Raw genomic sequence first — 21,856 nt, 5'->3', positions numbered from 1 at the left:
TTCCACAAGAGCTTGTGGTGCAGTTGGTGAGTTATCTTTGAGTGTTTCATTATACAGTATCACTTCCAGCCAAGTGCACTGACTTCAGAGATAGAATTTGGCTTGAATGTTCCTGTATTTAGAAGGTAAGGACATAATTGGCACATTTTCTTTGATTGCTCGATCTCTTACTTTTGCAATCCCTCGAAAAGCTAGCTAGTCTTCTTTCTAATCGAACGACTAACCAGACTGTTTCCTCCTTCCCTCCCTAAGCTCATCAACAGTTCATCAAAAGGTAAGACAGCTTTATGAGTCTCATGAATCGAGGATACTCTCCAGTAGCTCATTGAGTGTGATGTCGTTACAGTTTAAACTTCCCATTCTATTGTAGGTATGAAATAATAAAGTTATATAACTGATTCTAGTTGAAACTACCACTATTAGGCATTTGAGACAATCAAAACTTGTATATAATTATTTCTTGGGCTATTTCTCGCCTTTTGTAGTTTGTATTTCCTACCAATCTATTTGAAAAAAGACACATATATTTTAAAGATAGGCTGGCGTAAGTAAATTAACCACTGTGCACGTTCACCACTACTCCAACACAGGATAGTGACTGACTGTATTTCCAAAAAAAAACTTTAGAATCTAGCCTTTAGTATGAAATTATAGCCAACCTGCTACGCAACGCTTTGTAAATAGGAGGTAATGTTGCTGCACCCTATGTTATAAATTATATATTATTGATCAGTGATCTGCATTATAAATCGGATAATATTAGCCTCACAAACCTCTCTTAAGGCTACTTTGGCCAAAAAAAATGCAGCCTGTGAAGTGTGATTATATAAAATAATAGTGGAAAATATACAACACGAGGCAAATTGCATCAGTTCTTACAACTGTCTCCTTTACACGCTATCATATCTTAAACTTATCTTCAATAAGTATGACAAAATTTGATATATTCGATTAATTGTACTAGTTAGCAAAGACTTGAACTCTACTCGAGACTCGATAAAAAAGACTTTAGACTCTATTTAAACTTGTAATATATAGGGACTTTCTTCCGTTTTTGAGTACTGTTGTACATCGATGCGATGCCGAATTTATTCCCTTATGTATAAAAAATAATAACAGTGCTCTTAAACTAAGATAATGTAATTATTTAAAAAAAGAATTTAGTGGGACGATGAATAAAAGGAATAATTTTATCTCTTTTCCTCAATTTCTTCCAATGTGCCAAAGTTATTATTCGTATGAATACAATATTATTAAATACAAATAAGGAATGCATGTGCATATATTTGTTTGGGGTTTTTTCACTCCTATATTGTATAGTTTTGTATAAAATAAAGGATTTATAGAAAATGTTGCTTGATTGTCGTTCTATAAATATAATTCAAAATACAATAAATAAAATTTCAATAGAAATCCTAAATAAACAATAAATATTATTATTTTATATCTTTTTTTAATACAACTTATTTACTAGTGATAAATTCTTTTGATAAAATGAAGTTTTTTGTCTATTTATTTTATTGATTTGAGCAAGTTTGATTGCGAAAAAAAGCACAACAGTAAACACACATAGTATGTAACATACATATGTATCAGTTTATATACAAAAAAAAAAGCTTTCTAAAGGGTTATTGAAGTCTACAAAGCCTTTAATAATGGGCAAAATAAAATTTCATGAAAAATGGGTTATGGATTAATTGTCAATATCTAATTGTAAGAGACATTGATTTAGTATAAAAAGTATACAGATAGTCAAGTATTTTATGTTTTTTTTCAGAATATTAAAGTTTTACTTTTTCTTTACCTCCATACATAGTAATCTTTATTTATTATCTTTACCTTTCGGTCGAAAAGAAAATGCCAAAAAACTCTTGTGTAGCAAAAGTATCTATTGGGGATTCTAGACCATTTTTTCACTCCGGGTATTGTAGGAAATTGTTTGTGTTTACCCCCGATATCGGGATCTCTTATTTTTGTAATCGACTAATAGCATGTGGTTATTTGATTATGTTGAATTAAGGTACACTATATAAGTTTGCCTTCATACCATACTTTCTCTATCTATCATGGAATTGGAAGATGGCGTAATAATAATAAAATAACTTCTCCAGGTGAAGTGAAGACGCAAAGAATATAAAGGGTGGCTCCTCATAAATTGGAAAAATCTTTAAAGGCTTATAACGAACGAACTAGAGAGGTTAGAAGCATAAACTTTTTATTGGTTGAAAGCTACATTTAATGACATCCAATTATTATAATGGGATTTGCCTTTCTTGATAACATCGGCTACAGTGAACCGGAAGCTTTGGTAGACCCAGGCGACCTCGTGCAGATCCTGCTTTACCATCGTCTGGGTAGACCTCTACAGGCGCCACAGACAAATAATACTTGTCATAGGCGTCATGCACTACCCTCCTCCAGAGATAGAATTAATATGGGTTCAGGTCCCAGCTGTTTGCAGGCCTAAAATCTAGGATTCAAGAGCGAGGACATTTTATGGACGGGGTATCCTGCACTTTTTTGACCTTGTGGGCTGGTGCATTGTCTTGTTGGAATGTGTATATTGATTCCTTGGGCAACTCTATCGATCCAGCGAATGTAAATTAAAATTGCAAAACCAAAACCAGTACAATGCAAATATTTGATCTGCAAGAGGTTGCCCAGTCCTGCCAAAACTTCTGGGGCTATGTGGCCGAGTTTATCAAGGAAGGAGGATCTAATCATGAATAATTGTATGGTATTAAATGTAGCTTTCACATAATAAAAAAAAATTGTTTTTACACAATCTAGTTCATTCGTTATAAACCTTTCAAGATTTACCCAATTTATCTGAACCACCCTGTATTATGAGGGTAGGAGGAGAGGGATTTCGATTTTTCATTATGTGAAGGAGGCTGTGAGTTTCTCGTCTCATATGTATTAGGTAGGTGGGTGGGGGGAGGCCGTAGGAAATCATTTTGTAAGGTACTACGACTTTTTCTTTTGCATCTACCATGAATCAAACTAAAATCTTTTTTTCCCCCTTCAGAGGATCCAATTCAATAATATGTAATAAAAAATATATATGTAGATAAAGATCCCTCAAGCTTAATGGGAACAGAGAACACAAAACCGTGGGATTTACATCCGTGTTTCTGACTCTTCTTTGGGAGTAATAAAATGTAATTGATTTCGATCCAGACTCGTATACTTTCAGTTAAGGTTTGGCCTTCTTTGCCTCTTTTACTTTTTATTGCTTTACTGGAAAAGGGATTTTGTTCTAATTTGATCTTCTTCTTCTGTTTCAAACATTCTTCTTTTTTTTTTTTAGTTTATATACATTTTTTTATTGTTAACTACATATCTACCCATAAATATGTATGTAAAATGAGTGTTATGACCCTTAGTGCTATGGTTTCTTATTATTATAACTTTAAAATAACAAGTATCTTCATAGCAATTTATAAATTTAATATTGTTTCTATGAAATGATATGAAAATATATGATATTACAAGGATACAAGTGAGACAGATTTGAAGCCTCATTAACGGAAGTTGAAGTTATCTAAACAGTTTGTATCCTTGTGGGCTAAAAATTTAATGTATATTTATATTAATGAGCTATAAATCAAACGATTTTATTGTTAAATAAATCTAAAAAACTTTGAAATCAACTAGTAGTGTGCCGATTACATTTCTCACTTCAAACAAAGTATCGAAACGAAGACCACCTGATCAATATTTGTAAAAGGTAGTGATCATGGCAATTTTTTTATGTCTACTTGTAGCGTTGAATATTACTCCCTAACTAACTATACACCCTCCATGAATTCACCCTTTTAACGGAAATAATAAGGTAAACTCTGCAGAGGGAAGAAAAATTTGCATACAGCATAAGGGAAAATGAGAAAATGACATTCTTTGTGGTATCATAAAAAGCGAAGTCTTGCGTGTAAAAAATATATCTTGACTACGTATCTCCTCAAGCTAACAAGCACGTTTTTATCTTTGTTTTAAAGCTTTGCAGTCTCCAACAGGGCATGAGAAAACTACAAAATATGTATATATTATCTGCAAGGTGGTGTGACTTTCTGTAGCCTGGGCTAATATAAAAATAGATAGCTTGAGGGCGCTGGCGTTTCCTCTATGTGATAATGATCATTATCATTGAAGGGGCTGTTAATTATCTCATTGTAACTCAACACATTTATCCCAACGATGTTTCCATCTCTGTAAAACGTCAAAATAGTACTCAGCGTTTTTTCAGAGTTGGATTGGCTTAGACATGTCAAAATGTAGCACAATAAGTCTTTATATGTTCACCATTCTTTGAATCAATTTAAAGTTTACACTTTTAAAAACAAATATTTAATAATAGCTCGATACAAAATTTTGTCGATTTGCACAAAATCACTCACATTAATTCACTCAACCCACTCTTACATAACAACTTGCCGTCGAAAATGGGGAAACTTTGGTGAGTAACTAGTAACAGACGTAAGATGGATGTGATTAACTTTTATTTACGAGTGTTGCTATCTTTACATTGAGAGGGGGGGGACCTCACCCTCTTATATAAGCAGCTCACAAAAATAAATGTGTTTTTATTGATTGCGTTCTACGCTTGATTGAAAAAAGGTAGCATGTGTTATTTCTAAATATTATAGATTCCTTGTATCAGCTGTAGGACTTTAGACTCATTGCAATGTAAGTCGTTATTTCTGTCAAAGGGAGCTATTTAATTTATTTTTTAATCAAAAGCTTATCAATTATATTATGAAAGAAATTAATAATAATAAAAATTTAAAGATCAAAATCTCCACTTTAAATTTGTCAAGATATTGACGATGAATAGGGACAAATATTTATTAAATGTATTAATATGTTCTCATCTCTATAATTGATGATATTGATTGACATATTCAATTATTGAAAAATCAATACCTTGCTAAGGGATTGATACCAACTTACAAAGGGATTCTTTTACTAAGGACCAGGACTTTTTAATCTTTTTAGGACGGAATGTCATTAGAACAAGAGAAAAAAAAAGAATATAAACACTTAGGTATTTCTTTTAAAGTTGTCATAGTGCAAAGTAATTCCAGCCTATATGTCATTGCTGTATACGGAGTAGGATTTATGTGTATTACCTTCTTCTCAACGCGGGTTGCAGCTGATATAGTAAAACACCATGGTAGCTAAGATACTCTCCTCTCAAACATCTTCAAATTATAAAGAGTAACCACGTTAATTATCGGGGGTGTTTTTTTACAAATCGGGAGTTCCTATTAGTTGGGTAAATGTGGATTTTAGCCGTCGGGCTTTCCAAGGACTGAATTTTGTTGCATAGGGAGTTAAACTTTCATATATATATACATATTAATAAAACAAAGTTTTTGTGTCTGTATGAAAAACAGTTACAGGGTGTACAGGATTTAGTTCACATTGATGTATATTATAATCATATTTTGATCTAAATTAATAATGTTAATCGTATTAATGAAATATTGCAACCGTATGCATTTAGCCTCAAACTTGTATATAGGTTGTATTGTATACATATGTATATTTTTGATATACTAAATAATAAAGAAACCGTATTAATGAAATATAACATACAATGTACATGTATGGCAAGGTTAATAGAAATACAAGGTTATACCAGCTCTTCCGCCACACTTTTAATAGTGACGTCATAGACTATGAGGGAATTGTATGGGGTTCAATAGGTGCCTCTTATTCAAACTGGGCATTCCTAAAAAGTGTGTATGGTCTTCCATTTACCAATGGAGAAGTTTCAATCTTCAAAAGAGGATTGACCTATATAATTTCTTAATTATTCCTAATATCCTCTATAAGGCAACAACTATTCCCTGGCTCGCTTAAGAGTAACTGAAGAAGAAGACTACTGGCTTAATATGTTTCTTCATAGGATCTATTTACTCTCAATCAAACGACCTAGATCTCTTATGGGGGGAGGATTATCTTTCTAAAGTATATCAAAACGTTCTAATTGACGTTTCAAGACATCCAGAGACTGAGTGGCGAGCTACTATTTCCTCACACCCGATGTATACATGGGTTATGCTGGGAACAGATTTTATAAATGATTACTTGGTGGAATTCTCTCCATCATTAGCGACAGCACATAGGATTATTTGGAAAGGTACACTGTCATTTTCATCCACTTCCACCATTGATGTGGTGCGACAGAATTCTAAAAAGAAGTTTTATTTTAAAAACATCGTGGAACCAAAACAGTTAGAATGGTTAGCCTTATCGAGGGGCATTATCGCCTTTCACGATTTGAGCACCGGCTCAATGTTCAACTTTGTGAAAAAATTTTATCCACTAAAGAGAGCTGTTGACAATTCCATGACATTTGAGAATGTATTTTGCATTAAATTATAAGGAGGAAGCTGACAAAATTTGTCGACAAGTCTTTAAAAATATTGGGCCTGCCCATGTCGTGGAAGAAGAGAATCATGGGTTAAATTTTAAAAGTAAAAGATGGAAAGCGATTCACTTCGCCACTTCAAATATCGTCAGGATGTATATTCTTCAATGTTCCTTGCAAGGACTGTGCAGGAATAAGTGATAAATTCGTGACTGCTAGTCTTTTATTCTTTATTTTTATTCAGTGCAACTCCATCTGACCAATAAACGGACCATTAAAAAAAATGAAGATTGATTGCTTTTGTTAGTATGCACTCTAAAGACTAAAATACTCATCAGAACAGTTCATTTAAAAGTCATCCCATCATATTAAAAAAACAATCTCAAACCTTTATTATTATGCTTTCATTCTTGAGGAGATAACATATAAGTACTGAGTATATACGTTTGAATGTGCTCATGAAAAATAGAGAGTAAAACAGAGGGGGTATTGGGGAGTTATCTTCTATATAGCTAAAGTAAAATGTTCTTTAGCTGACGCCTTATTATTCCGGGAAATGCCGGGTACTACCGGTAGTTACAAATCAGAGATAAATGAAATAGAAAAATTGACGACTTACAAAAACCACAATTAGGAGTTGCTTATCTTTCTGCTATGACTACAAAACAAGATAACATGTTTCTTCATTTCTGCAATGTTATCATACATTGCAATTTTTTAACTACTCAACTATTTTTACGAATCATGCTTACAAATAATGAGGATAAAGTCTGTATATTATACTTTATCTATTTTTTAGTAAAAAAAGAAAAAGATTACAATGGCAACATAAATCATAACGAGTTATGATTTATATTTTACTGTAATTTTAAATACATATGGTATGAAATGCATCTACTTAAAGATATATGTATCTCCAAATATTGTACATGTAAATATATTTGCACAATTGAAGTACTAAATACACAGGTTCTCAAAATTACTTTGTTAATTTTAATGCGTATATATTTTTATTATGGAACTATTAGAGACTAATCAGAGCACAGGATAGTTTACCAAAAGCTGGGATCTTGCTTCTGATAACCTCTAAGCAAACGCCATACCAACGTGCCCCTCCCCCTCCCGGTTGAGGTGTCTTCTGAGGGGACGTCTATACAGACCTCTCATATGCAAGACTCTGTCAATGGTGGACCGACCCACCATCGCTACTACCTGGTCAAGCGTTTCCAATAAGACTTTATCTGGTGTACGTGTTTGTTGTTGGCCTTGGCATAGCTTTCTTGCAGTTTTGGGGAACACCTTACGCTTCCTGCCACCCCCGCTGAGATTTATTAATGTTGAACCAATTGTGTTTGTTTATTATGTTCTGGACGGTTACTTCAGGACCATTTCAATGCTTTGAACACTAACCTTGTAATCTTTTTATTGATTGTGGGGACACACAAGACACTGACACAGGTCCTCGCAGAGAATCTTCTTATTAACCATGTTGTCAAAAAATTGAGTATAACCCGAAGACCTTTTTCTCTATATTTACTCATCTGTAAAAAGGTTGTTTTTTTTAATAATTGTATCATTATCAACAAAAAGGTATTTATTTCATTGTAACACATTTTGGACATTTTTGTTCAGCTATTACAAAGAGTAGGACAAATTTAAACATGGCATTTTTTCAATGAAATACTTATGGAGTTATGGGACTCTATATTTGGATATTGTTGTCATTCTTTGGTTTATTGGTCACATATAATAACCAATAAACATACTTGACAAAAATGTGTTAGTTTCATCACAAAAATTAACAAGGGTATGAATAATTTTTAGGGCAAGTGTATGTATACGTGTCATTGATTAATATATCAGTCGCATTATGTATTATTTTTCTTGTATGAGACTCTTTATCGATCAATTTTATTTACCCATAAAAAAGGGAAACACAAAATATTCGTTTGCAAAAGTCGTATGTTTTAATTAAATAATTTAACAAATTAAATTAATTTATTGATTTAACGGGTAAAAAATTAATGCCCCGGGTGAGGCTCGAACTCACGGCCTTCAGATTATGAGACTGACGCGCTGCCTACTGCGCTACCGAGGCTGGGTAACACATTGTAATTTTTTTTACAATTTATTGTTGTAAAATATGGAATTTTCACTCTGATACAATGTAATCCATTTTCTTAGTTTTTAATCAAATTTTATTTCCCCTTTATGACTGTAGAAGAGGTCGATTTAGAGTAAAATAAGCAGAAAAAGCTTTCAATTTTTACAATATTATCCATTGTTCATAGTGTAAGTTTTATTTCAATAATCAGTCATCAAATAAAGAACTTTGAGGAGGAGAGCAACTTAGCTATCATGAAACTTTATTAAATTAGCGGCAGTCATCTATGAAACAAAGGAAAGGAAAAAAAAAACATACTAATCAAGGAAAAAAATGAACACGAATTACTTCGGTGTCGATTCTCAATTTTACTCTGAGTTGAACAAGGGATATAACACCTTAGCAATTCCTCTATGTTACTCTCCGTCATTCTTGAGAATACACATACTCATGGTTACACCTTATACTTAGGGATGAAACTTTTCTAGAGAGAATTCACATTTTACATATCAGAAAATAAATTATAGTTGACGTGTGCTTTTTTTTTCTTCTTTTTTTAATAGTTTACTCTTTAATAGATCATTGTGGTGTTATTATCTCTCGAGAAAAAAGAATTCTCACTGACCTATGTTATATTTATTTAAAAATGCATGATCAAAATTTTTCGGGAGTGGAAATTTAAATTTGGAAATTTTAAGGACAATGTATATTACAATTTATTCCCACAAATTAATTCAGCAATTTACAAATCTTTTGCTCTTAAATGATGAGGTCTATAATGAAGTCAATCCCTCTAACCAACCAGCTTCAACTACAGCCCCGAACCTGGCCCTGAATCTGGCTGTGACATTTCTGAAGAACTCATTCTTCATATTGGCCACTTCCTAGAATTCGTAGACTCAATAATCTACTAGGGTTTGAGCCCGGCATGGAGGCACAAAAGAATAACCGCACGGCGTTCGTACTCGGAGACATCTCAAAGAATTTGTATTTTTTCTGATAAAGTTTGTCAGCTGAATCAAACAAGCTTTCATAAACAAAGATTTCAGGGTGCTAAGATATTGAGGACTAAACTTGTTCCAAATTTAAAATAGCGACCCTGTATAGTTTAAAAAAAAAAGGAAATTGACCCTTGAGGACTTCAAATTTCGTTCATCAACAAGCACCAGAAAATCTTTTGTAGGAAAAAAATAATGAACGAGATATGACCTCGAAAACAAGACACTGGTTTTTGAGATTTTGAAAAACTAGAAACTCTATTGTCAATACATATATTTATATGTCTATCTTTGATTTAGCTATTTATATTTGTAAATACGAGTACAAATGTAGTTGTTGTTGTTGTTTTTAATATTTATTATTACACATTTTCACAGACCCGTTTTAGAATGAGAAGAACCTTTTTATAATGCTGTGAAACTTTTTGAAAACATAAACTGCAGGGATCTTTCTTTATTTTCGGTTTTTTTGTATAGAAAAAGCCTACTTATGCCCTTTTTTCTATTTGTATGATACTTTTATAATACATACAAAGTTTATCTTCCACCCGACCTGGGACACGAGCCCCCTAACACCGGTCCTTGTAAAAGTGTGTACTTCTATAATTATTAAATTATTTGTTTGCAGATATCTTAAACAATGACAATTATGGAAGTGGAATGTATTTTGTATTGAATGTGTATTTTTATATTCTTGAATGCCTATAAAAAGAATTACAGTTTGCAGAAGAACAAGAGTTTTGACTTATTCATATACATTTTGTGTGTTACAATTACACAAACTTTTGTATTGTATAGAAATATCCTTCTTTATTTCATTTTTTGTTTGTTTGTTTTAGAAGGAACATTTTCATTTCATCATATGTATACACATTATTTTCTTTCATTCAAGTTCCTTGGGAATTGGCCAAGATAAAAACAATAAATGGTAGAAAAGAAATTGAAGAAGAAAGGATGACAAAAAGTGAAGAGCAAGTTCGTTTAGATGGTTTGAGACCCAATATATATTACAAAGTTAGAGTCTTTGCAGAAAACTCTCTAGGTCGAGGAAGATCTAGTTCGGAGCTCCGGGTAAGTTTAGAATCATATTCATTTTCATACAATGAGGATGATAGGAGATATAAACAAATTTTCATCCCTTTTTATGCATTTCAACCGTTCTATTACAATGTTTACAAAATTTCAGCTCGAAATCTTGAAAAATGAGATTGTAAGTCCCAAACTAGTAAGGTAGTTTATATCGACTATACATAAACATGTGTTATGATTGATCAGATGGAGACAGGGTTTGAAAATAGAATTCAAAATCTTAACTTCAAATTTTAGATAAAACTTTGCAGATGTCTCAGTCTACATTTCAACTTAAAATTCTAAGATATCTTAACCTTCCGTTAGTGAACATTCAATTTATATCATGGTTAGTTAATTGTGTAAAAAAGAAACCCCAAAAGTTAATTTAACTAATTGCAGGATCAGCAGTTAAACGCTTAGAATAATTACGTCATTTAAATTTTAGTATCATTTTTTTTACTATTCCATCCACTGTCTACTCGTAAATATCAACTGAATTATTCAAAACACTTTTATTAATGTAAGACATAGATTAAAAATAAATAAAAATTTAAAAAAAAATCTTAACAAAATGTGTTTGGGATTTCTACAAGATAACATTTGTTATTCATTTGTAAAGACATTACATTTTTATCCTTAATAAAAATTGCAATAAAATACTCATTACTCCATGCAAATTTTGGGAATCAAATTAGTACCCATCAGTTTTTGATGAGGTTGTGTATTATAAATAACATAAAAGGCGCAATATTACAGAATTTTAGCTACTGTTGTACCCAATAGTCCTGATTTGGAAAAAAAGAAGAATCCAAAAAATCAAAGAAAAAACAAAGAAACGACTTTTACGCAGTTTATAAAATTCACGAAACATCGATTAAAAATTGCTAAATGGAATGTTTCAGGATTATTCATACTAATAATCATTAAACGATAAAATATAAATTCAAACGAATAAGAGCTAAGAAGCTAATTTTTTAAATCTCTGGGTGTAGAATGTCCCAGTTCACTAGTGGAGGGTTAAATAAATTAATTGAAACTAATAAAAACTTAAGCTTATTTTTTCTTGAAATAATAAACCTGTTAGTGTAGACCCTGATCCATGGAATTCTAGATGCATGGAAGTATGTCGACATCATTTCTTTATTTTTGCCAATTGCGTCATGGATCCTTCTTCTTATTTATACTTTATACAATTACACCTTTTAGTACATCATTTTTATTTAGATATATTTTTCGTTTTTAATTCCTTACAACTAAATATATTCAAAGATATCCGTAGTAAGGAATGTGTTTATTATGTAAAATTTCAAATTTTTACCAAAAATAATTTTTAAGATCAAAATTTGTAACAAAAAAAATGTTGGCAAGAAATTTGAAGTTATGTATTTAAAAAATGTTTTGCACGTTATATTAGGTCCTTATTTTACTCTTATATATTATTATATATATACATGTAATATAATAAAAAAAATGACTTGTTTGGAAAAGGAAAAATACCGTCATTATTCTAGGTATCTAGAATTCCATGCCTTATCATTTGGAGACCCTCATTTATACTTGAAAAAAAGCTGAATGAAGGAACTGTGCGTTATTTATGGATATACAAATCGAATAACAAAGGATGGTCTTGGTATATATATATATATATGTATTGACCACCCCTATAAGCAGTTATAAATTTATCTTGTGCCAATTCAATGATTTATGTTTGGCTACAGGTATCATTTATTTTTTTTAAAGACACAAGATCCAAAAAATTTATTCCTGTCTATAAAAATAAACCTTCCTAAAACCATTTCTGCTCGATCTGGACCTGCATATTTTTCGTGTCAAAGGTTGTAAATTACCTCATCATATCAATTATCATATAACAAATTATACAGGTGTGCGCATTTAAAACTGAACACTCCTTTAAATTTTACGCCATGCACATATTCGTTATCTTATTGAGTTGAAATCGATTTATACTTCGAGGCAAGGGGTTGACTTGTTACAAACAAAGCTCCATCTGAAATTGCCAAGGTTCTGAACTGCAGCCGCACCACCGTTTACAGAATGGTAGCCAAAGGGACTCCTGAGGTGACCACAAGATCTCAGTCAATGCCTCGAAGGTCGGACGAAATGGTTGCTGCCGTGAAAATGTATGTCGAGGACAAGAGAGGCAATGTCACCGTCAGGGGCCTCACCAGGGAGTTCAACGTCAGTAGAAGGACCATGGGCCGGCTACTTAAGAAAGATCTTAGCCTTAACGTATACAAGAGACCCCCTCGTCGAAGGTCGAAGATTCTTCTCAATAAGCTTAAGAAAAAGCCAGCCGAACAGCCTAATTGTTCGCCGATTGACTTTGTAGTGTTTGGGGGTTTAAAGGGGATGTTGTCGGGAGTCCAATACAAGTCCAAGGACCAGCTGAAGTCTGCCCTCAAGAATGCATGAGCCAACCTCGGCCAGAGCGTCATTGCCAAGTCCTGCAGCAAGTTCCGGTCCAGGGTGGAGTTGGTACTGGAGAACATGGGCGGCTATATTGAATAGACATGTGTCTAAGACTCTCATCTTTCATATTAAATAAATTAATTCGTCGACCACTTTAAAAATTACAGAATTATTTAACTATTTTTAAAAATTTGAGAGGTTTCAGTTTTAGACGCACACACATGTATAGGTGCCCCTTTTAGTGAATGAACCCAAAAAAATGATAATTTACTTTTAATAATTTATTTATGCATCTATTTGTATTTTAGTTGCGCACAAGAGGGGATAAACCAGATGGTAAACCCGTCCGAATTCAAATTGTAGATGGACCAAGTCCATCGACTCTTATTGTAAGTTGGGAGGATCCCGATGAAAATACTTGGAATGGACGTATAACATCCTATCGATTGGGATGGAAATTAGAGAGGTTTAAGCATGTGTTTCTCATATCATTCTCTTGACTAATTAACTTTTTTTAGTGACCATAGTGCCGGTCTTCCACCAAATAATCGTCTCCAAGAAGGTCCTAAAAGTTCAGGAGGTGATAATTACAATTGGACTACTGTAGAAAGATATGATAGAAGTGACTTACGAACTATTCTTCGAGAGTTAATACCCAACTCCAAATATGAAATATTAATACAAGCACAAAATCGCTATGGATTTGGCCCAGTGAGTAAAGAAAGTGGATCTACTGGAGAAGATCTTCCGCTAACTCCACCTCGAAATATTATATGCACACCAATGACTTCTACAAGTCTACAGTTGACATGGGCACCCCCAGAAGTGTCAGATATAAGAGGAAGACTCCTGGGTTATCGACTTTACTACCAAGATGTTAATCATAAGTTTTCGAGTAAGGACTTTAGGATGTCTCTTTTCAGTACTCCAGTTGTTATTTAAACAAACACATTAGCAATATGAACTAAAGAGCAAATGAGAAAAATATTCACATTACTATTTTATAAATGTATTTATGTTGTTTACCTATAGCAATTACATATAAATTTATCGAATCGACATTGTCGGATCACAGGAGGAACTTATTTTATTTTTAAATTGTATTTTTTTAATTTTGTAAAATTGAATTGATGATGTATAACTTACTTAAAATTTCTTTTTGAACTTAGAATGAAACAAATTAGATTTAGTTTACTCTTTTTGCTTTTTTGAAAAGTTTAATCTGTACAATAAAAAACATTACTTTTATCCTTAAAGAAATAATTTTTTATCAGGAACATTCATCCCTAATTAAAAGTTATTTTTTTAAATATTTATCTAAAAAGTTTTAGTACAAGTATAGGCAGTCTTTACATAGAATATATTCTTCAATTATTCATAAATATATTAATGTAGATATATGTAAAAAAGTTTTTATGGTGAGAGTAATTATATAATTAATTATTTTTAAACATGCTTTTCAATATTTTTATATGTTTTCTTAATCTACAGTTCCTGGGACTAAGGAATCAATGACACCAAGTGTGATACTAAACTCCCTCAATAAATTTTCGAATTATAGTGTAATGATGGCTGTTTTCAACTCAGCTGGGGAAGGACCATTTTCCTCTCCTTTCTTTTGTTCAACTAAAGAAGATGGTAAGTTGATTTGCAGATTAATAATGGTAATTAAATTAAAGGACAGTTACCACATCTATCATGTGCCTAGACTTCATTTATTTCTACGAACTTTGCATATTATAATCTTCAATCCTTAACAACTTTCCTTATCGAAATAAAATGATTTAAAATGTGTCTTCCATCTAAGAATGAGAATGGTATTGTAAATTAAATTTTAAAGTATTTTCATAACATGGCATTTCCTCTCCTCGAAACATTTTCAATCTCAAAACCACTTAATTTTCATAAGGATAGTTATTAAGGTTTGAAGATTATAAAATTATATTGTCTATAAATGTGGTAAATTGCTATAAATTAGAGAAAAAGGCTATAGAACAATAGTCTCCAAACTGTGAGCGGTAATTTCATCCTCTTCGTTTTCATCATGAAAGTCACATCCGCTATAGTAAAATTCATCGGAAATTAATTTAGGGGGCGAGCTAAGTTCAAGTAAACTTTATTTCCTGCTACTTTATATAACAAACTAAGGGTAGAACCAGGCATTGTTCCGAGCTATTAAGCGTCGGCGAACAAATAAAAATGACAGATGAGCTTTACTTTAATAATATAGATTTTTTTAATAATATACAAAATAACTCCGAAACAAATCCGCCTTATCATTATTTTCCGTTTTTCATAAGCAGACTCACGCATACTTACTCAATACTTAAATCTTGTCTTCTCAAGAATAAAATAATAGTAATTACAGCTTGAGAAATTAATAAACATTGTTCAATTTGCCAACACAAGGAAATTTGCACCCTAAAAAATGGTTAAGTTTTACAAACCTAAATATAGGTACTTTATTTTTCTTTTCCTTTTTATATAACGTGCTGAGCCTACACACACTCATTGCTAAACCTCATTTACAGTCAAAAAAAAAAAAATTTAATGTGTACTCCCCTTTTATTTATTTTTAATATAACGCCATGATCTTTAGCTAATTACATTCCTTGTTACAAGTGTGTCCTTCCTGGAAAAGTAAACAATCCGACAGACAAACTTTGCTTAATTAATATTTTGTGATTCATATAATATTGACAGTAGATGTAAACAAAACTTTACTAATTTTTGTATACCTTTTGAAATTCCATATTCGAATATAGTAGTATTAAACAAACTGATTACGAATCTGTGATTAATTTTTTTGTTCAAAATCTGGCTCTCATAAAATTTTGCTTAGAGTGTTTTACTCTTATTATAGGTTTGAGCCAACTTTATAGAAATAAAAAAATAAATCATTCGTATAAAATATAATTTTCTCTTGCAAAATTTTAGTACAATTTTAAGGGTATTTATATTTGATATCCAATCATCCAATCGTAAATGCAGCTTTAAGTTTGAAACCCCACCATTCTTTAAGGGTTTTGTTTTTTAAAAAATTAACGTCCAGGCCAAAGGTCAGCAACAACCGGGCTGCGATTGAATTTTTACCGTCCCGCCGTTCTTATCATGGACAATCATCTAAATATAGGCATACTAATCCACCCTTACTCTGCAGCAATAGCTGTTTGGCCCTCTGCCATGGCACGACGTAGCTGTTTAGTCCCTACTCACCAAACGGTTGCCGACCCCTTTTTTTTTTTTTTATGACAAAAAAAATTATTGAAAGCATAAATCGTTAGGTTTTCATATACAAAAGATTATTTGGCTCTAGAGCGTCTAGTTATGTAAACTACAATATGGGTTTTTAAAGCATACATTTATAGAGGTTAAGTACGGATATAAGTAAATAATATAATTGCTGCACCTGACCTAGGAATTGCAGTTGCCCCCAAAATTAGAAATTCTTATCAGAATCAGTGAAACCTACATCATCGTACTGGAGTACAAGTGTACTTAGGTACAATGCTCTCTGTAATGTAGCTAGGTAAGTAGAGCACAAATGCAAAATTTTAGCAAATTTGTTAACGTTTACCACATGCAAAATTGCAATTTCAAAGACGTATGAAGCAAGAAAAAATTTTGTGCGTTATTTTAAAAACATCTTTTACAAAAATATATTATTTCTATGAATAAAAAAAAGATTATGATGTTTTATAGTTATTTTTTTGTGACTGTAATTTTTTTTTTTATTATAGTGAGCAATAAGTGATCGCGCATAAACCGTTTATTAAATATAATAAACACATTATTAAACTTCATTATAGAAAAACACAAAAAGGAAAGCCTTTCTTCCTTTTCTTTTTCTTAATGATCCTTTTAATGTAATATAAATTCAAATTTAGAATGAAAATATTGTATTTATATTCTAATAAGAAAAATAACTACATTTAGAATGTTGCAGATCCCCCCCTCCCCTCCAAAAAAAATAAATATATTATTATTATAATTATAGATCATCGTCAAAATGAGAAGATCATTTCTATAGTACTGCAATAACGTCAGTTGAACATATATAGTTATTAATACATATATAACATTTTACTGTGTAATGCGTAAGTTTTGATTATTTTTTTTTTGGTCTCAATTAGGTATTACTAATTGACGAGTTTGCATTCTCAGGGTACGTTTTGTTCATTAGTAGCATTGGTCGATATTTGAGTGTTGGGTTAAACTATTCTTTAGCCTAAGTCATTATTTTGTTGTGATATTAAGGACCTAAGTTATCCATCCCTGGACGATAGACTAGAAGAGAAGAAGACGATATCCTTCAGCTTTGTATAACGTTGCCCACCAATACTTTTGTTAGATGGGATTGTAAGGAACTAGTAATTCTGGTAATTTTGTACTTAAATGAAAGCAAGGATAAAGGTTTCGAGAGTTCATCTGCCTGGTGCCTTACACAAAGCAATGTGGATGTCTAAGCTTCTTTATACTTTAAAGATCGATCTACTCAGCAAAAATATAGTCGGAGAATTACCTAAGAAGACTGTTTTTGTGACTGGTTTACAGCTCCATTTCATTCAGCAGCAACTTTGAATGATCTCATACCAGTCAATAACTTGATCAGTTATATGAAGATCGATAAATCTTGTGTATATGCAGCAATCAAGGCATACTCGGGAGATATGTGGTAACTACTTGAAGAATTCGTGCCATTAGAATTATTTTTTTATCAAGTTAGAAACGACATCAAAACATTCATGGTATCGAAATTACTGACTTTAAGATAAATACTCTGCAGCATGAGGCATGGCTCAAGATATTCCCTTCCAAAGAAACAGAAAGCAAAAAAAAAGTAGTTGGTATTTAAAAATTGACAAATGATCTATGTATTTATATGTGTAAAGTAGATGCTATTTTAATTTTAATTAAAAATTTATATTATTATATAAAGATGATAATTAGTAAAAAAGAAAATAACTAAAGAAGAAAAACTATTTGCTTTTCTTCTTCTATTCTGAACTGGAGTTTAATGTCTTCTTTATTTAATAAAGACGCAACTTATTGCTTGATACAATCAAGGAAAGTGAAGTGACAAAAAAAAAAAATTAAGACAAGATAATTATTATTTGGTTAAAAAAATATCTTACTTTTCAACATGTTTTTTTTTTATAAAACCCATAATTAAAAAGTTTTACTTCATACACGTTTAGCAATTGTGCTATAGGTAAACAAAAAACAATTTTTCCTGAAATTTTGTATTTGTGTTCTACTTACCTAGATGCAATGCTAAAATTAGGTTCTGCTGTTTTAAAAAATAATGTTGGGGGAACTGTATGACCCTAATCTACATAATACATATTTTCTTTTTTAGGTGCAACTCTGAGTCGAACTTAGTTATATTGACTTCAAAAGAATAACTTATACCCTAAAATTTTAATATTAAGTGATCATGTTAAAAAGAGGGAATTAATATTTCCAAACTTTAATAAGTAAACAATGGAATTTTAAATATTTTTCATTAACCTCATATTGATCATTTTCCCAATAAAATTGGAAAAAAAAGTAATATTACAACTCAACCAAATATTTTTTGTAAATGAAACCTTAACTATTGTAATATTCAGTTACTATCTTTAATAATAGACAATACGAGGTGTGTTTAATCTTTAAATTGCTATTATCAAGGATAGATGGTGATATATTAAATCGAAGAACATATGTTTATACTAAAAAGTTGATTCAAGCCTATAAAAAGGATAAAAATGCTCAAAAAATTAAATTAAAAATTGTCATACTAGATTTTGTACGAAAAAAACTACTCACAAATTCGTAATCAGCTCGTCAAGTACTACTAAAATTGAATATGGAATAATTAAAAAATGGTTTTTGTTTACATGTGTTATTTACTATTGTCCATTGATATGAATTATTTATCCTATATATAAATCCTAGTTCCTACTGAACCTCAACAATATAATTAAAAACAATTTATTAATATGAATTGAATTTAATAAACTGATTATATAATTTAACGAACTATATAATTATTTCATATAATGGTTACGTTTTTTCTAAAATTTTACATACTTAGATAGCTTGTAAATTTTTGAGGTCTCCTTTTAAGACTCATTTTTGAACCAAAATATTTTCATCTCTTATTATGTTGAGATCCAGTCTGAAATTAAATTAATCCATCCTGTAAATATTAATATCTATACCGTCATAAATGAAAAGTATATTCTATTTTTTCAAAAGGTCTTCATTCCAATTTTTTTAAATTCACAACCTAAATAACTCAAAATTCCCAAAGAAATCACATTTTCTCCGACTCAAGTACACCAACAAACAACTGTTGCTCTTATTTCGACGCAACTAGAGTTTAAACATACTATATCGCAACCTCACATATATTTATATTATATAAATTAAATTTAACAGGAATGTGGATGGACCCTGTACATAATATACTTTAAAATGGGTTCTCTAATCAATTCAGTTCAAATGAACAATTCTTTAACAAAACAAAGACATTAATTCCCTTTTGGAAGCCATGTACTCACAAATGTTGGATTTCACTCTGGAAATCCTAAACCAGTTTGAGACCATTATAACTTTAACTAATTCGGCCCAACTTCGGTTTAAAACATTCTAATGGTTAAATTCGATCAAAAAAATCGGTCTAGATCTAGGTTTGTTTATAAAAAAGGGGGAAAAAATGAAATTTTCTGTACACGGTTTTAATTGAACTGAATTTAAATATTGCTCTCAATCATTAAAAAAAAAAACTTAATACCGAATAAAAAAAAATCGCTCTCGGACAGAGTCTCAATATTAGTACACACATATATTTTAAGGCTCATTGTACATAGCAACAAAAGAATGAAAGCTACTTTCTTATTTAATTTGTTAATAATTATGAGGACTAACTTTTATTAATTAGTAACTTCCTGGAGTATAAATATATTATTAATTTATTTTAAATTACTCTATTGAACCATGGTTTATTACAATATATATTATGATTTTTTAAGAGAAACCCTCTACCCCATCCACTCTTTGTCCGTCATTTTCATTCGTTTAAAGTAAGATAAAGAAGGAAAATCTAATTTCTTCATTTTTAGAAATATCATAGAGAGCAATTATATATATATATATATGTATACAACTCATTAAAGCCTAATTGCCCAGAAAGAGATATGAAAAGCATTGAGTTGGAATGATCATATGTTTATCAGGATTATTTGTATATGTTCATGAGTGTCTTATGTGGAATCATATAGAATCTTGTACATTAGTTTATATATCGTACATATACAAGCCTCTCTATTAAGCTTAATTTTATATGCATAAATATTTTAAATGAATAATAATTAATGTTAACATCATATAAATTACAGTTCCAGGACAGCCTGCTAAAGTCAAGACATTTCCTTTATCTGACCGCTCTATCCTAGTTTCGTGGCTTCCTCCTCAAGAGCCAAATGGAATAATAGTGAGTTATACTTTATACACAAGAATAAGAACTGGAACTCCATCAACCCACGGAGAACCAAAGGGAGGAACTCCTATTAGACGAACAGCACGCCATTTTGTTGTAAACGGATTAAAACAGTCATTTTATTATCAATTTTGGATAACAGCCTCCACAAAATATGGTGAGGGTGTTAGATCTGAAATTAAAGGGGAAAGAGTTATTGCCAATGGCAGATCTCGTCCATTTATACATTCCATCGGGTCTGAGATTGTTGGAGAAGTTGGTGAGACCATTAGTCTTCCGTGCCATCATATGGGGCCACCACGAAGCGTAAGGAGACAATGGATTTCTAATGGTATCAAACTTAGGAAATCTTCAAAAATGTCGTTTGAAGATGAATGTCTAGATATTCATGAGATTGAACACTCTGATGAAGGAAATTACTCCTGCATTATTGAGAGGCCATTGAGTCATGATCAAATAGTATATTCACTCAGAGTCAAAAGTACGCCTTCCTTACATAATTATATACTTATATATTCGCTAATTACACTTAATTACAGGAGTTCCAAATCCACCGCTAATAGAACTCAATTCCGCTTCGTCAAACAGCCTCTCTCTTTCATGGACAAGCAATCAGGACAAGATTGACAGTCCCATACTAGGAGCTATTATTCACCATAAACGAAAATACGGAGCCCCATACGAAACCATTATACCTCCATTTTATAATTTTACTCTAAGCCACTTAAATTGTGGAACGGAGTATACTCTTTACAGCACATTATTCAACGCCATTGGAAGTAGTGATCAAAGTAATACTCTTACAGTATCCACCACGGGTACTAAGCCCTCATCCTCAAAGAACGGAGCTTTCATATTTCCATCCAATGACTCAGTGAGATTGGATCTGTATTCTTGGGATGTAGAAAATGAGGGATGTCCTGTTAGATACTTTGTTGTCGATTATCGACAGAGTAGTGCTCTTTCCCTACAGGATTCTAAGAGTAACCATCATCAAAATTCACCAAGGTATTACGAGAATAGATGATGTTGCCAAATTGCCATGTTTAAATTGATTTTATTAACACAAAGTAACAATCATAATAATCAAAAATATCAAAAAACCTTTGTATGTATGCACTTAACATACAAAAGTATTTCTTTCTTTTTTTGTGTCTCTTTAAATCCTAATATGTCAAGTTGTCATTATAATACATGAGATTTTAAGAGATGGACTTGAATCCTGTATGTATTTATGACAAATTTTATTTGTCAAAAAGGATTATCTATTTTTAGTTCTTCGTGTTTCTTTAATATATGTACATAAATTAAAGATTTCTTTATTTTCGTGTCCTCCTATTGATTCACTCTTCCCTACAAAAGCAAACAAAAATTTTGTAAACCTAATAAAT

At 31.4% G+C, this 21,856-nt stretch overlaps 1 protein-coding gene and 1 non-coding gene across 3 annotated transcripts in view; one reads left to right on the top strand and one right to left on the bottom strand.

Moving 5' to 3' along the window:
- Positions 1 to 21,856, top strand: part of LOC121113979 (cell adhesion molecule Dscam2) — a 186,274-nt gene that overhangs the window by 160,572 nt on the left and 3,846 nt on the right. For both annotated transcript variants that reach the window (XM_040707785.2, XM_040707786.2), the window contains exons 15-20: positions 10,371 to 10,549; positions 13,288 to 13,445; positions 13,498 to 13,874; positions 14,471 to 14,617; positions 20,365 to 20,946; positions 21,005 to 21,473. In XM_040707785.2, the coding sequence (XP_040563719.1) occupies positions 10,371 to 10,549; positions 13,288 to 13,445; positions 13,498 to 13,874; positions 14,471 to 14,617; positions 20,365 to 20,946; positions 21,005 to 21,473 (1,912 nt within the window). The remainder of the gene's footprint in view (positions 1 to 10,370; positions 10,550 to 13,287; positions 13,446 to 13,497; positions 13,875 to 14,470; positions 14,618 to 20,364; positions 20,947 to 21,004; positions 21,474 to 21,856) is intronic.
- TRNAM-CAU (transfer RNA methionine (anticodon CAU)) lies at positions 8,402 to 8,474 on the bottom strand. The gene has a single exon. It is a non-coding gene; the product is annotated as a tRNA-Met (tRNA).

Source organism: Lepeophtheirus salmonis, chromosome 3 (genome assembly GCF_016086655.4).
Source record: "Lepeophtheirus salmonis chromosome 3, UVic_Lsal_1.4, whole genome shotgun sequence".
Classification (NCBI taxonomy): Eukaryota; Metazoa; Arthropoda; class Copepoda; order Siphonostomatoida; family Caligidae; genus Lepeophtheirus; species Lepeophtheirus salmonis.
Note: the sequence above shows the minus strand (reverse complement) of the source record. Positions and strands in the feature narration are given on the sequence as shown.